The sequence below is a fragment of the Pygocentrus nattereri genome, chromosome 18 (genome assembly GCF_015220715.1).
Source record: "Pygocentrus nattereri isolate fPygNat1 chromosome 18, fPygNat1.pri, whole genome shotgun sequence".
Classification (NCBI taxonomy): Eukaryota; Metazoa; Chordata; class Actinopteri; order Characiformes; family Serrasalmidae; genus Pygocentrus; species Pygocentrus nattereri.
In genome coordinates, this window is record NC_051228.1 from 1,420,555 (window position 1) to 1,436,687 (window position 16,133).

The 16,133-nt window shown below is 43.2% G+C and overlaps 1 protein-coding gene and 1 long non-coding RNA gene across 2 annotated transcripts in view; one reads left to right on the forward strand and one right to left on the reverse strand.

Moving 5' to 3' along the window:
- The window catches only part of ppm1e (protein phosphatase, Mg2+/Mn2+ dependent, 1E), an 85,654-nt gene extending 74,480 nt beyond the window's left edge, over positions 1-11,174 (reverse strand). Inside the window, exon 1 of the mRNA XM_037547210.1 lies at positions 10,789-11,174. Within this exon, the coding sequence (XP_037403107.1) occupies positions 10,789-10,970 (182 nt within the window). The 5' untranslated portion in view covers positions 10,971-11,174. The remainder of the gene's footprint in view (positions 1-10,788) is intronic.
- On the forward strand, positions 9,593-14,877 carry LOC119265989. The gene is made up of 3 exons (XR_005131800.1): positions 9,593-9,765; positions 10,798-10,937; positions 14,752-14,877. It is a non-coding gene; the product is annotated as an uncharacterized LOC119265989 (long non-coding RNA).
- Positions 14,878-16,133: the final 1,256 nt, after the last annotated feature.

A 16,133-nucleotide genomic window follows, 5' to 3' on the forward strand; every position in this document is an offset into this window, starting at 1 on the left:
GTGTGTCAGCACAGCTTAAAGCAGCAGCAGCCAGCCACCTCGGTTTTGTCCATTTTTGAGTTCTTGACATGGGTTGAGGTGATATAGGCACAATGCTAGTGGATATACAGTCGTGTGCAAAAGTCTGAGCTCCCCGGTCAAATGACCTGATTAAGTGACTACAGGGAATTCTCGTCTTCTTCAGCTCAGAACGCTCCATATCTGCTGTTTTCAGTTGCTAAATTTAACGTGCTGCGGGAGGAAATACTAAATGTGTGTAAAATGTATGGCGCGTTTTATTTCTTTCATTTTACCCCCAATATGTTGAACTCGGCAAATAAACCAACGTTGTGCACTGAAATTAAAAAAAAAAAGAAATGCATTACTTCAGTTTTGTTCCCTGTAGCGCGTTCAAACTTCTGCAGGTCTTAGCTTCCATTACGCGTTACTGTCACGACTGGCCCCTCCCAGTCCTCCATGAGCTTGTGTTTACCTTTTGGTCTTGTCCATGTGCTTCCTTGTTTTGATTCTTCCCTGTTCTCCCCCCTTGTTTCTAGACTCCGCCCTTGATTGTTTTCACCTGTGTCTTGTTACCTGTTCCTGTATTTAAGCCCTGAGTTTTCCCCTGTTAGGTTACTGGTCTTTGTATGGTGTTTGTTCGGTGTTTGTTCTTCTGGTCTCAGTTGCGTGTTTAGTCTGTTTTCCTTTTCGTTACGTCTGTCCCTCCATCTCTCCGTGTTGGCTCTTTGATCCTGGCCTGTTTAGACCCTGATTATGGATTTGCCCCTAATAAATCTCGCTTCTCTCAGCGTACGCGTCCGCCTCATCATCGCTCCCCGGTGTTACAGTTACATTAGTATCATAGCTAAGCAAAAAGCACACTTGGCTGACGATGGGCAACGTGATATTACATTATAGGCATTTGGCTGACGCTCTTATCCAGAGCGACTTACAATTTGATCATTTTTACACAAATGGCCTAACTGCATGTCTTTTTGGACTGTGGGAGGAAACCGGAGAACCCGGAGGAAACCCACGCAGACACGGGGAGAACATGCAAACTCCACACAGAGAGGACCCTGGCGCCCGGCCGGGGAATCGAACCCAGGCCCTCCTTGCTGTGAGGCGACAGCGCTACCCACCACGCCACCGTGCCGATATTTTATCGTTATCGTGATAAATAATGTCACAATACCCATTAACTTGTTTCCTGGTGGAGTCCAGTAGTCTCCAGCGGTAGACTGATGGGTTGATGCCACAGTGTAAAGAATTCTAATGGTTTTACTGGAGTTCTGGGACTGATTCTAGATGCTTTTGATGATTTCCTAATAGGATCTAAAGGTGTCCTACAGGAAACTAGTGGTCTCTAATGGTAATCATTAAGGCAATTCCTAATAGAGAACAAAACCAACAGGTCTTAATCCTAACGCTCTTTTTTTCCAGCAGGGATTTTTCATCACAAACACAACATAATTACTCCCGTTTAATAGGCAATAAGAGATGGTTATACATATATTAATGATAATATTTTTAATGGTGTAAGGTTTTGTTTTTCCTGTCAGTTCCAACAAATCAAACCCAAGAAAATGTAAATATATTGATGCATATAGTGTGAAAATGTTTTCAGTTATCATGATATTATATCTTGGCCATATCGCCCATCCCTACAGGTAAGCAGAGGAAGAAATAGATTAAATAGAATAGTTTCATAAGTTACAAGCTTGTTTTTACAGATCTACACCAAAAAATGTGGGGCTTTAATTTAAAAAGTCAGACTGCCTTAAAACTTTGAGGTATTTCAATGATCAAATAATAAGTTGATTCTTGTTCCGTTAAATTATAATTCAAAATTCACTCATCTCCAATTTTAGAGCAGCCCGAACATGAATCTTTAATCTTTTACAGTCTATAAGTGCAGCTCACTGAGGACTCGTCTGCTCAGGACGCCGTGGCTGTACAGCTGAGCCTGGCGTAACGAATCGGCCGCTTCACCTCGTTCGCCCGCGGCGGTTTAGCCCAAGGCGACGGCTGGCACAATCACTCCCTGTTCCCTAATGTCCGAGTCCTCGCTGGCCTTCAGACCTTCACGCTGATCTGGGACCAGAATCGTGGGGCGAAATCCAACCATCATCACTATGAGGCAAAAACGGTGCTGAGTCCTGATCAGAAACACCTCCCACGCAGCCAGCGGGCGAGCGAGTGAGTGGGCGATTGGTGCAACATGCAAATACTTCCCCCTCGCAGCTATTTCCCCTGTCACTGACTCTATCAGGACACGACGGAGCTGCGAGCTGCGCATTACAGCTGCTGCAGACGGGGGCTGTAATGAGGTTTAGCAGAGCTTTCCTCTCTCAATTACTGTCTGTCAGGACGCCCCATGGTCTCAGCGGGGGCAGGAAGGAACCTCCTGAATCCCGGCAGGACGCTTCCTCGTCTGCTGCTAACGTCCCACAACAGCCCAGATGTGTTTTCACCCAGGACATTTTCAATACACTGCGATCATCACAATACCGGCACTGCATCCTCATCACCAGTGACAATCAGCACACAGTACTGAGAACACTTAGAGTCCTGAAACGTGGGCTTGATAGATAGATACTTAAATGTATTTACATTACCAGTTATACGATGTACAATACATCTAATAATGAACACATTACTGCTAATACAGTATATATCACGGCGTATATACAGTATAACACAGCTGATACGGTATATATCACGGCGTATATACAGTATAACACAGATGATATGGTATATATCACGGCGTATATACAGTATAACACAGCTGATACGGTATATATCACGGCGTATATACAGTATAACACAGATGATATGGTATATATCACTGCGTATATACAGTATAACAGCTGATACGGTATATATCACTGCGTATATACAGTATAACACAGCTGATATGGTATATATCACGGCGTATATACAGTATAACACAGATGATACGGTATATATCACGGCGTATATACAGTATAACACAGCTAATACGGTATATATCACGGCGTATATACAGTATAACACAGATGATACGGTATATATCACGGCGTATATACAGTATAACACAGCTGATACGGTATATATCACGGCGTATATACAGTATAACACAGCTGATACGGTATATATCACTGCGTATATACAGTATAACACAGCTGATACGGTATATATCACGGCGTATATACAGTATAACACAGCTGATACGGTATATATCACTGCGTATATACAGTATAACACAGATGATACGGTATATATCACGGCGTATATACAGTATAACACAGCTGATACGGTATATATCACGGCGTATATACAGTATAACACAGCTGATACGGTATATATCACGGCGTATATACAGTATAACACAGATGATATGGTATATATCACGGCGTATATACAGTATAACAGCGCTGATACGGTATATATCACGGCGTATATACAGTATAACACAGATGATATGGTATATATCACGGCGTATATACAGTATAACAGCGCTGATACGGTATATATCACGGCGTATATACAGTATAACACAGCTGATACGGTATATATCACTGCGTATATACAGTATAACACAGCTGATACGGTATATATCACGGTGTATATACAGTATAACACAGCTGATACGGTATATATCACTGCGTATATACAGTATAACACAGATGATATGGTATATATCACGGCGTATATACAGTATAACACAGCTGATATGGTATATATCACGGCGTATATACAGTATAACACAGCTGATATGGTATATATCACGGCGTATATACAGTATAACACAGCTGATACGGTATATATCACTGCGTATATACAGTATAACACAGCTGATACGGTATATATCACTGCGTATATACAGTATAACACAGCTGATACGGTATATATCACGGCGTATATACAGTATAACACAGCTGATACGGTATATATCACTGCGTATATACAGTATAACACAGATGATACGGTATATATCACGGCGTATATACAGTATAACACAGCTGATACGGTATATATCACGGCGTATATACAGTATAACACAGATGATATGGTATATATCACGGCGTATATACAGTATAACAGCGCTGATACGGTATATATCACGGCGTATATACAGTATAACAGCGCTGATACGGTATATATCACTGCGTATATACAGTATAACACAGATGATACGGTATATATCACGGCGTATATACAGTATAACACAGCTGATACGGTATATATCACGGCGTATATACAGTATAACACAGATGATATGGTATATATCACGGCGTATATACAGTATAACAGCGCTGATACGGTATATATCACGGCGTATATACAGTATAACAGCGCTGATACGGTATATATCACTGCGTATATACAGTATAACACAGATGATACGGTATATATCACGGCGTATATACAGTATAACACAGATGATACGGTATATATCACGGCGTATATACAGTATAACACAGATGATATGGTATATATCACGGCGTATATACAGTATAACACAGCTGATATGGTATATATCACGGCGTATATACAGTATAACACAGCTGATACGGTATATATCACGGCGTATATACAGTATAACACAGATGATACGGTATATATCACGGCGTATATACAGTATAACACAGATGATATGGTATATATCACGGCGTATATACAGTATAACAGCGCTGATACGGTATATATCACGGCGTATATACAGTATAACACAGCTGATACGGTATATATCACTACGTATATACAGTATAACACAGCTGATACGGTATATATCACGGCGTATATACAGTATAACACAGCTGATACGGTATATATCACTGCGTATATACAGTATAACACAGCTGATATGGTATATATCACGGCGTATATACAGTATAACACAGCTGATATGGTATATATCACGGCGTATATACAGTATAACAGCGCTGATACGGTATATATCACGGCGTATATACAGTATAACAGCGCTGATACGGTATATATCACTGCGTATATACAGTATAACACAGTCACTCACACATACACACACACATACACACAGATACACACACACACACACACACCTACACACACAAACACAGAAAAAATTCTGACGCCTCATCATAAGCCTTATAAAACATGTACAGACAACCATCTCACATATTCCAGAACTCACTGCCTTCTCCCACACACACACACACACACACACACACACACACACACACACACACACACACAGCCGGCTGTCCTGCCGCTCCGGCGGCTGAGGAACAAAGGGGATCTCCACCTCTCTGCCTGCTCTATTATTAGATCTTCAACCCAGAGACAAAATAATCACACGTTCAGCTAAATCACCGAGCGCAGAGCCGGAGCTTCAGCCGTGAAAAGAACGAGGAGCAGTTTGGAGGAAAACGCCACCAGATTTCTGGGTCTAAATCCCAGATCTACAACCACGAGGCCCAGTTTTAAAGAGCTCATATGTAGCAAAACCCAATTTTTTGTCATTTTCTGTAAATATAAGCATGTAAACACTGCTACAGTGGCGGTCACTACAGTCCGTCACTGGCCAAAGAAAAACCAGCATCTACAAAATGGTCACTTTACAGGAGAGGCCAAAAACACTCTTTACTTATAATGTAAGTTAATGTAAAGAGATTTAAGGCAAAGCAATTTTGGAGCATTTTCGTTGGTCCAATCATCACGGAAACGTCACACGACGTAAAGAAAAGATTCAGAGCTCAAATTATTCACAAAATGAAAAATCGCTAAAAATCGAGACGTCTGGGTGTTTTGGACAGAGACGATATGGAAACTAAGCTGGCATGTTTTGATTTAGTTGCTTCCATGACATCACAAAATTAACTAATTTACATATATCCACCTATCCAGCCTACAGCTGTTCAGCCCCGCCCACTCACACCCAAGTTAAAAGGAGTGTTTCGGAATGGACTTCTTTTTGAATGAGGGAGCCAATCAGTGCAAAGCTCAGTTACATATATCAGTCTTAAAGGGACAGTGACAAAAATCACGTTTACGTCTATGAAGATACATATAAAACCAGACGAATGCTGTAGGTGGATATTTGTCCTTTGACGTCAGGACATATCTCTCCACCATGAATGGATTGGTGGACGTCTGGTTCCTATCACCACCACTGTGAACAGTTCTGACTCTAGAACAGAGCGTTTCACACCAAACCGCTCGAAATGACATCTTAACCATTTAATTACGTGCGAATGTTCATAGATCACAACAGATCACAGCTGTGAAAAGCCGCCCTCTGACGAGGCAACACTGGTCACTTCATGTAAACGAGGCGACACAGAAGGCCTGATGGGGCGCAGATGAGGATTACGTAACCAAAGCACCAGTTTACATACAGAGTGTTGCGCTGCATACAGTAATACAGACGAACTGACAGAGGAGGATGATGCACATATTCTCAGATTCATTTGTTTAATCTGAACTGGATATTTTATGTACTGAAGCATCACCATGTACGTTATTTCTTCATAAAACAGTGAGGAGTGGTTTACTGAGTGAGGAGAATATAAACAGGCTGCTGCGAGTCGCCTGTAAAGCCTGAAATCATCATTTAAAAGTCAGAGGTGAGTTTTTCCCACCACGTCGTACGTCTTTACGTATTAACACCACACACAGAATCAAAAAGAAGGTCTGGCGCAATATTTCGGCCTCAAATGATCTCAGAATCAACATCATACTGATGAAGATGTGCTGATAATAATAATAATAATAATAATAATAAATCACATCATCGGAAAAGGCGTCCTTCTCCAAGTTTAGACTCAATCAGCAGATTTAGAGACAAACCACAACCCACACTAAAAGACGTTCTGCATGCGATTACACATTTCCACCAGAGAGGGCTCCAAATCCCCTAAACATACATAGTGCAGCTTAAACATTATTTACTTTATTGCTAAGGCTCCGTTCACATTTCCAGGCTGCAGTGGCTCAAATCCGATTTCCTGCCCTGATGTGACTCCGATCCGGTGTTTTCCGGTCTGTGTGGACACAAATCTGATCTTCTCAAATCCGACCTGAGCCGCTTTCATATGTGGTCCTAGATGGGATGCGTATCCGAGTCGTGACCATGTGACCTTAATGTGACCCTCAGATCGGAATTCATGTCATTCAGTGTTACCACGGCAACAGCGCCGAACAGACTTTAAAAGCCTGTAAACGGTGGAAAAGCAGCTCATCTCACCTTTTTCTCCTCCGTCTGGCTCTAATAACGAAGCTGAGAGCTGATCAGAGTTAATGATCTTCTCAGAGAAGCTCGTTCTGCTCGTTAGTTTGTGCTGATGATGCAGTGATTCAGTCACGTGACGTCACTGAGTAGGAGGAGCTCATGAGGGTCAGTTCAGGAGCCGGTTCATCACATTAATGACCGATCTGAGTCACTGACCTAAACGAGGGTGAACCGTCGAGTCAGAGAGGCCGGATCTGAACGACGAGGCTTGGAATGTGAACGTAGCTAAAAACGGGTCAAGCTAGTATTTTTAATTCTTTACATTAGAGGCTGTTTTATAGAAAAAGGAGTAGCAACATAATTCAAATATAGCGTATGTGTGTGCTGGTCCCCGTTATTTACACCATGAAACAAAAACAAATCAGCCAACTGTTGATGTTAATCTGATTAATGTCTGATTACAGTCACACATCCCTAAACATCAGCTTGTAAATACAGCTGTAAAAAAGTAAATGAGACAGAGCAGAAAGGCTGATTGAGTCCAGATGACATGTAACCAAAGACACCAGCTTACATACAGCACAGAGGCAAATACACTACATTTCCAAAAGTATTCGCTCGTCTGGCTTCACACGCACATGAACTTGTGTGACGTCTCATTCTCAATCCATAGGGTTTAATATGATGTCGGCCCACCCTTTGCAGCTACAACAGCTTCAATTCTTCTGGGAGGCTTTCCACAAGGGTTAGTGAAAAACTGGCCACGAGTTGAAAGACTAGCTGAACACACAAATATACAATTTACACACTTTTCTTTGTGTTTTTTAAAAACACAAAAATTTGTAAATAGCGTAAAAATGTTATGGCCAAAAATTGAGCACAGAGTTTAGTGAATGCTCCAATTATGGACTTTAATCAATTCAAACAAACCCCTAATAATTACCAATAGCAGCAATAAACAATAATATTACATCTTATTTGGACCACTCTGAGTAATAACCTATTAGTAAAGGCCTATAAACCCTGACATGCGTTCGGTAACGTGTAATATATATTCAGTTACATGTATAACCTGCGCACAAATGAGTGCGGGGCAGTATAGACGGAGTGGGGGGGTGGAGCTGGAGCGTAGGCGGAGGATATTTGAATGAAACACAAACAGAGAGAATAATACCTCCTTTGTGGAGTCCAGAGCACGAAGACTGACCGAGCTGAAGGTTCAGATCACTGTCCAGAAGGATCAGCTCGACCACAGCAGCACAGGGCAGAGCTTTAGCGCAGTCCCAAAGACGGTTCTTTAGCAATGGGAATGGATCTGTCCAGAGATCGTTCTGAATCTTCTATATGGAACCAAAAACGGTTCCTATTCTATTGTTACCACGCCGAGCTCGAACCCGTTTCGGCGCTATACACAGCACCTTCTCCATGAATCTGAACAACCATTTAACCACGCAAAGAACCATGTAGGCACACAAATGGTCCTACGTCGAACGCAAGGTTCTAAACAGAACCACCACCTTTCTCAAAAAAACCCTTGAAGAGCCTCTGTGATTCCTACAGTCTCTAAGGGACGTTGGACAGTGATCACGTTGTTTCCTCTGCTGCATCTGACCCGAGCCCTACAGCTGCAACATCAGCAGCACCTTCAAAAACCTCCTGATCAGCCTTCAAGGTCCTGATCATCACTGCGCTGCTCAGAGTAACTCAGGGTTTCATTCAGCAACAAACCAGTTCACCATACTGAGAGCCATTCAAGCATGTGGCTCTATGTAGAACTCATTACTAAAGAACCACCTTTTTTGAAGAACCATCTTCCCACAGTATGAAATAACTGATCAATATGAACTGAAACGGAGAACGCTTTCAGGAACCACCTGCTTCTGGAAGGAGAACCGCAGGCGGCCCAAGGCTGCCGTTCCTCGCCCTCACAGCGGCACCACCTTCATACTAGTCGATGAATATTTCATAGTAGCTGCTGAACAACGTGCTTTAGGATTAATAACTGAATAATAAGGCTGGCATTAGACGCAGCACATGGGCAGCACACGTCCAGGCCTGTTTCACGCCTTTCCTGCTCTGACCACGAGTTCCACGAGGTTCTGGCTAATTTTAGAAACTGGAGTGACGTTTTTATTAAACGCACCCTCACATCTCGCGCAGCAATCAGTTTATCGCGATATAATGCTTTAAAAACGAGCCCAAGCGCTTTTCTTTTCCCCACCCGTATTGCGGCAAACGCGGCCTCTTGCGCTCTGATTGGCTGCAAATCTCGCCTCTCCGGCTTCCATTGGCTGGTATTTATATTCCATAAGCAAGCCCCGCCTCCCTGCGTTAAAATTCACAAAATCCAACAGCTTCATTTTTCCTCGCTCGTATATAAACATATCTCACATTTCTATGCATATCAGACGCATAAGCTCCTTCTTATGCGCGCGTATTGACGCGCAGATCTATAAATAGGACTACGATGTGGCCAATCACGGCGCGGGAGGGGCGTGGCTTGACGGAAAACGGGTGGGGAGAGGGGAAAAAAACACCGCATATCCCCCGAGCGCGTCTTCGCAGACAGCAATGGCGAAGGAATACAGAAGGTAACCGCCAATATGCATGACTAATAAAAGGAATAAAGACCGTCTCTCGCCTTCACTCATCACCCTGACAGACACACATCAGCCACACTGCACGACTCTGACCGCAGCCGTGTCCTCCCAGTGAATGAATGAATGAATGAATAAGTGAATGGAGAGGTGGTGGTGGTGGGGGGGGGGGGGGGGGGGTGAGGAAGACCACCGACCTTCATCACAACGGTGACGCAAAAGATGGGGATTTACCCCCGGGGGCATGTTTCAGCATGTTTTCCATCCACGTCGGCGCGAAAAGACGAAGCTGGGGTTGTTGGAATTATCCGTTCCACCTTAAATGGCGGAGCATGCACGAAGCGTAGGGGCATCGTTTATACGAGTGGGTGCACATTCAGCCGAAAAGAGGAGGCTGGATTTGGCTGCTTGTTCGAATTCTCCGTTCCACCTTAAATGGCGCAGCAGTTGCATTCTGGCGCCAGGCGCCAGAATGCAACTGCTGCGCCATTTAAGGTGGAACGGAGAATTCGAAAAGTGAAGCGCACAAGATTACAGTTGAGCAGACAGAATGTGCCTCCTACGCCACTTAAGGTGGAACGGAGAGTTCCGAACAAGCAAAGTGAGTGCACATGATTTTGAAGATGATGATGATGATTATTAATATTATTATTGATCTGTTTTGATTGCCTGAGTGTCACATACCGGTACTGGTGCTAAGCTGTTAGGATGGGTGTTAATTCTCTCTACACTCCTGAGGACAGAAGCATATTGGAGAGGTGGGTTTTAACCCAGATGCCCCCTCCTGGGTTCACCCATCATGCCTTGTAGTACCGATGAACGCATCTTTGGCCTGAATGTCACCTGCCTAGTTCACTTGTGCTGGAGGAGAGAGTGAAAACACACGCACGCGAGACCCTGTTGTACCGCTGCTGTGCCTGAATGCCACTTATAATGCGCTGTTTAATTGCGTTAATTAAGTTAATTAACCAGCTCCCCCCCACCCCAAACCAAAAAGAAAGCTGATCGTTACTCAACTATTTGCAGAGGTGCTGCAGGCACAGGTCCAGGGTCTCTCCCTCCACTTCATCCTCCGCCACAGAGTCCGATAAGGGCCGGGTGGGAAGAGGGCCGTCCTCGGGCAGCGGAGGCCTCATCTCCCGCAAGAAAAGCTCCAGGAAACGCCGGTAGGTTTTCTCCTCGCTGCCGCACGCGGCCATCGCTTCTCATTCCCGGAGAGAGAGAAGGAGAGAGAGAGGAAAAAGAGAAAGAAAGAGAGGGAGAGAGGGAAAGAGAGGCAGAGAGAGATAGAGAGAGGGAGAGAGAGAGAGAGCCAGGGGATGAAGAGTCTCTGCTACTTTTGAGTCATGAGCAGGAGCGCGCGCGGCACTCTCGCTCTTTCGCTCTACCACACACACACACTCACACACACACACACACACACTCACTCACCAGGTGGCGCGCACGGAGACTCGCGTAATGGACTGCGGTGACGTCAGAGCGGAGAGAGAGAGCGAGGGATGGAGGGGGGTTGAAAATATAGATAAACCCCGCCCACCTGACCATGACTCCGCCAATCAGGCGAGAGCGCGTGCACGCGTGCGAGAGTGTATTTTTAAAACCCCGGGGAGCGCCTGTGTGTGTGTGTGTGTGTGTGTGTGAGAAGGTGAGGTTGTACTGAAGCGGCACTTTAATGCGTGACGTCACGCGGTGCATCACATCTATTCATCCAAATATATAAGTGTGTGTGCGTGCGTGTGTTTATTGCATTGTATTATAGACCAGTATGTTTATTAGAGATTATATATATTATTTGTAAACCTATTTTAAGCATTAACGCACAACAGCCGTTTTTGGCTACGTCAGCCGCCCTGATCAGCTCCGGCACATTTACCGTAGATCAGGACAATCGGTGGCTCTCATAGCGGCGCAGCTCATCGCCCAGGAGAAACTCACCTCAAACCGTTTACCTGGACAGGTTAAGCCTGGACACACTCACTGGCCACTTTAACAGAAACACTCAGCTTGGGCTTCCAGTAACTGGCCACTTTATTAGAAACACTGACCTTGTGCTTCCACTCTCTGGCCACTTTATTAGAAACACTGACCTTGTGCTTCCACTCACTGGCCACTTTATTAGAAACACTGACCTTGTGCTTCCACTCACTGGCCACTTTATTAGAAACACTGACCTTGTGCTTCCACTAACTGGCCACTTTATTAGAAACACCCACCTTGTGCTTCCACTCACTGGCCACTTTATTAGAAACACCCACCTTGTGCTTCCACTAACTGGCCACTTTATTAGAAACACCCACCTTGTGCTTCCACTCACTGGCCACTTTATTAGAAACACTGACCTTGTGCTTCCACTCACTGGCCACTTTATTAGAAACACTGACCTTGTGTTTCCACTCACTGGCCACTGTAGTAGAAACACTGACCTTGTGCTTCTACTGGTCACTTTATTAGAAACACCTCAGTTGTAGGCTGAGAGTGGTCCAATACTCAGAAATATCCAGGTCAGAAACCAACCACAGATGAAAGGCGAGTCGGTAATAGCATCAAAAGATGCTAAGGCAGGTGTTTCTAATAAAGTGGCCAGTGAGCAAGGTGTTTCTAATAAAGTGGCCAGTGCGTGGACGCAAGGTGTTTCTAATAAAGTGGCCAGTGCGTGGACGCAAGGTGTTTCTAATAAAGTGGCCAGTGCGTGGACGCAAGGTGTTTCTAATAAAGTGGCCAGTGAGCAAGGTGTTTCTAATAAAGTGGCCAGTGCGTGGACATCTCATTGTAGCTTCCTGATAACATTTCATCCACAATGAAAGTCAGAATCAGTTTCCAACAACTACAGAAATCTGTTGGCTAACTGGCTGCGACAGAGCAATAGTGGGAGTCGTGTGGAGCGTTTAATGAACATTACCGGTGAACGGCTCTCTCTCCAAACTCTAAAAGCGGCCTGTGTGGTTTGGTGATTATTGCTGGAAAAGCTCCATGAGTGAAGCTCTATAGCTGAGTGAGAGTGAGTGTATATAGGACATCAGAGCTCCAGCTAAAAATAACTTGCAGATTTCGGCCTTGCTGGGAATTAACTGTTCTGCTGCTGTTCTATTGAGTGTTTTTGTGTTAAATAGAGGTTGCCAGATAATCAGCTCAGTTATTACCCCCATTAGAATTTACTCGGCTCTGCTAAAAGGGCTAAAACTAATGATTTATTGCATTATCGGCAGATTATGAGCTCCATATGGTCATCCTGTCTATATGAAAACACAAACTGAGGCAATCAATAGACACACTGACCAGTTCAGAATGAAATCTTTCAGTTTTACCATCCTAAAGTCCAACTTCCCTGACACTGATCACAGTTCAATTGATCTATCGAGACTCTGCCGACTTACAAGGTCTTTCATAGCTGCTGTTGTTGTTGTTTCACAGAATGCTGGAAAAAATCCCATTAAACACAAGAAACTGTAGAACGGACTCGGTTTATATCACAATACCTACATTTAGAGTCGGTTATTCATTCAGTCTAATGAGAAACTGTAGAACGGACTCGGTTTATATCACAATACCTACATTTAGAGTCGGTTATTCATTCAGCCTAATGAGAAACTGTAGAACGGACTCGGTTTATATCACAATACCTACATTTAGAGTCGGTTATTCATTCAGTCTAATAAGAAACTGTAGAACGGACTCGGTTTATATCACAATACCTACATTTAGAGTCGGTTATTCATTCAGCCTAATGAGAAACTGTAGAACGGACTCGGTTTATATCACAATACCTACATTTAGAGCCGGTTATTCATTCAGTCTAATGAGAAACTGTAGAACGGACTCGGTTTATATCACAATACCTACATTTAGAGCCGGTTATTCATTCAGCCTAATGAGAAACTGTAGAACAGACTCGGTTTATATCACAATACCTACATTTAGAGTCGGTTATTCATTCAGTCTAATGAGAAACTGTAGAACAGACTCGGTTTATATCACAATACCTACATTTAGAGTCGGTTATTCATTCAGTCTAATGAGAAACTGTAGAACAGACTCGGTTTATATCACAATACCTACATTTAGAGTCGGTTATTCATTCAGTCTAATGAGAATCTGTAGAACAGACTCGGTTTATATCACAATACCTACATTTAGAGTCGGTTATTCATTCAGTCTAACGAGAAACTGTAGAACAGACTCGGTTTATATCACAATACCTACATTTAGAGTCGCTTATTCATTCAGTCTAATGAGAATCTGTAGAACAGACTCGGTTTATATCACAATACCTACATTTAGAGTCGGTTATTCATTCAGCCTAATGAGAAACTGTAGAACGGACTCGGTTTATATCACAATACCTACATTTAGAGTCGGTTATTCATTCAGTCTAATGAGAAACTGTAGAACAGACTCGGTTTATATCACAATACCTACATTTAGAGTCGGTTATTCATTCAGTCTAACGAGAAACTGTAGAACGGACTCGGTTTATATCACAATACCTACATTTAGAGTCGGTTATTCATTCAGTCTAATGAGAAACTGTAGAACGGACTCGGTTTATATCACAATACCTACATTTAGAGCCGGTTATTCATTCAGTCTAATGAGAAACTGTAGAACGGACTCGGTTTATATCACAATACCTACATTTAGAGCCGGTTATTCATTCAGTCTAATGAGAAACTGTAGAACGGACTCGGTTTATATCACAATACCTACATTTAGAGTCGGTTATTCATTCAGCCTAATGAGAAACTGTAGAACAGACTCGGTTTATATCACAATACCTACATTTAGAGTCGGTTATTCATTCAGTCTAATGAGAAACTGTAGAACGGACTCGGTTTATATCACAATACCTACATTTAGAGTCGGTTATTCATTCAGTCTAATGAGAAACTGTAGAACGGACTCGGTTTATATCACAATACCTACATTTAGAGTCGGTTATTCATTCATTCAAAATTGTACAGCGAGTTTCTGTTTTGTTTGCAGGTTTGGTTTGTCCCATTGTCCTTCCAGCGATGTCCACCAAAGTCCATGTGTAGGTCAATACAGCAGTCCAGAAGAATCCATGTATGAATAAATAAGGTAATATATTAAAATGAAGAATGCACTGCCCGCTTCTCTGGTCAGAGGTATTGAGTGAATTTCTTGCCAGCCCTCTACGCTCCGCCAGCCAAGGATATATTAGATAAAGTGCTCATATTTTACGCACATGCCCTGCGTGCTGATACACTGCTGGCTTTCCAGGGTTTAATCCAATTAAAGAGATACATCAACTGGACTCGTACACATATACGGTATTTATTATTTTTATATATAGACATATTTATTTAAGTACCAGCTATTCATTTTGGAGGAGAAATTTCTGAGACTAGGCTTAAAGTAACCTGCTTAAATAAAGAAAGTTTTCCAGAACTGATCAAAAGCTCCTGAGAAAATGTGGCTCCTAACGACCACCTGGAAGAGCTGGTAGACCCCAGAACCGCCCTTTTTATGGTATGTTTTTGGCTTGTCTGAAAAAATGTATAAGTTGTACTTAAAGAGTTTAAAACACTGTGTCCACTCACTGTCCACTCTATTAGACACTCCTACCTTGTCGGTCCACCTTGTAGATGTAAAGTCAGAGACGACAGCTCATCTGCTGCTGCACAGTGTGTGTTGGTCATCCTCTAGTCCTTCATCAGTGGTCACAGGACGCTGCCCACAGGACGCTGTTGGCTGGATGTTTTTGGTTGGTGGACTATTCTCAGTCCAGCAGCGACACTGAGGTGTTTAAAAACTCCAGCAGCACTGCTGTGTCTGATCCACTCGTACCAGCACAACACACACTAACACACCACCACGTCAGTGTTACTGCAGCGCTGAGAATGACCCACCACCCAAACAGTACCTGCTCTGTGAGGGTCCATGGGGGTCCTGACCACTGAAGAACAGGGTAACAGAGTATCAGAGAAACAGATGGACTACAGTCTGTAACTGTAGAACTACAGAGTGGAACTGAACGGTCAGTGGAGCTGATAAAGTGGACAGTGAGTGTAGAAACGAGGAGGTGGTCAGAACGCTACGTCTGATGTACAATAGTAAAGCTCAGTTGCTGCTTTAATATCAGAAATAAACGATTTGATACAGAGTTCCAGTGAACACGGTGTATGAATAAAAAGGGTCATCACACTTCAGTGACGCGTCGTTATCAGATGAAAGACTTACTGAACTTCCTCTTAAAGTCTGATAGCTGCAGTTTCTCTGCCAGTTCACCGCCTTTTCATAACTGTGTGAATAACATATGATTTATTAATGTGGAATGAGCCCTGCTGGAGACATCTCATATAAATACAAACACCGCGTGGGAACGAGATCCTAATGCGTGGCCA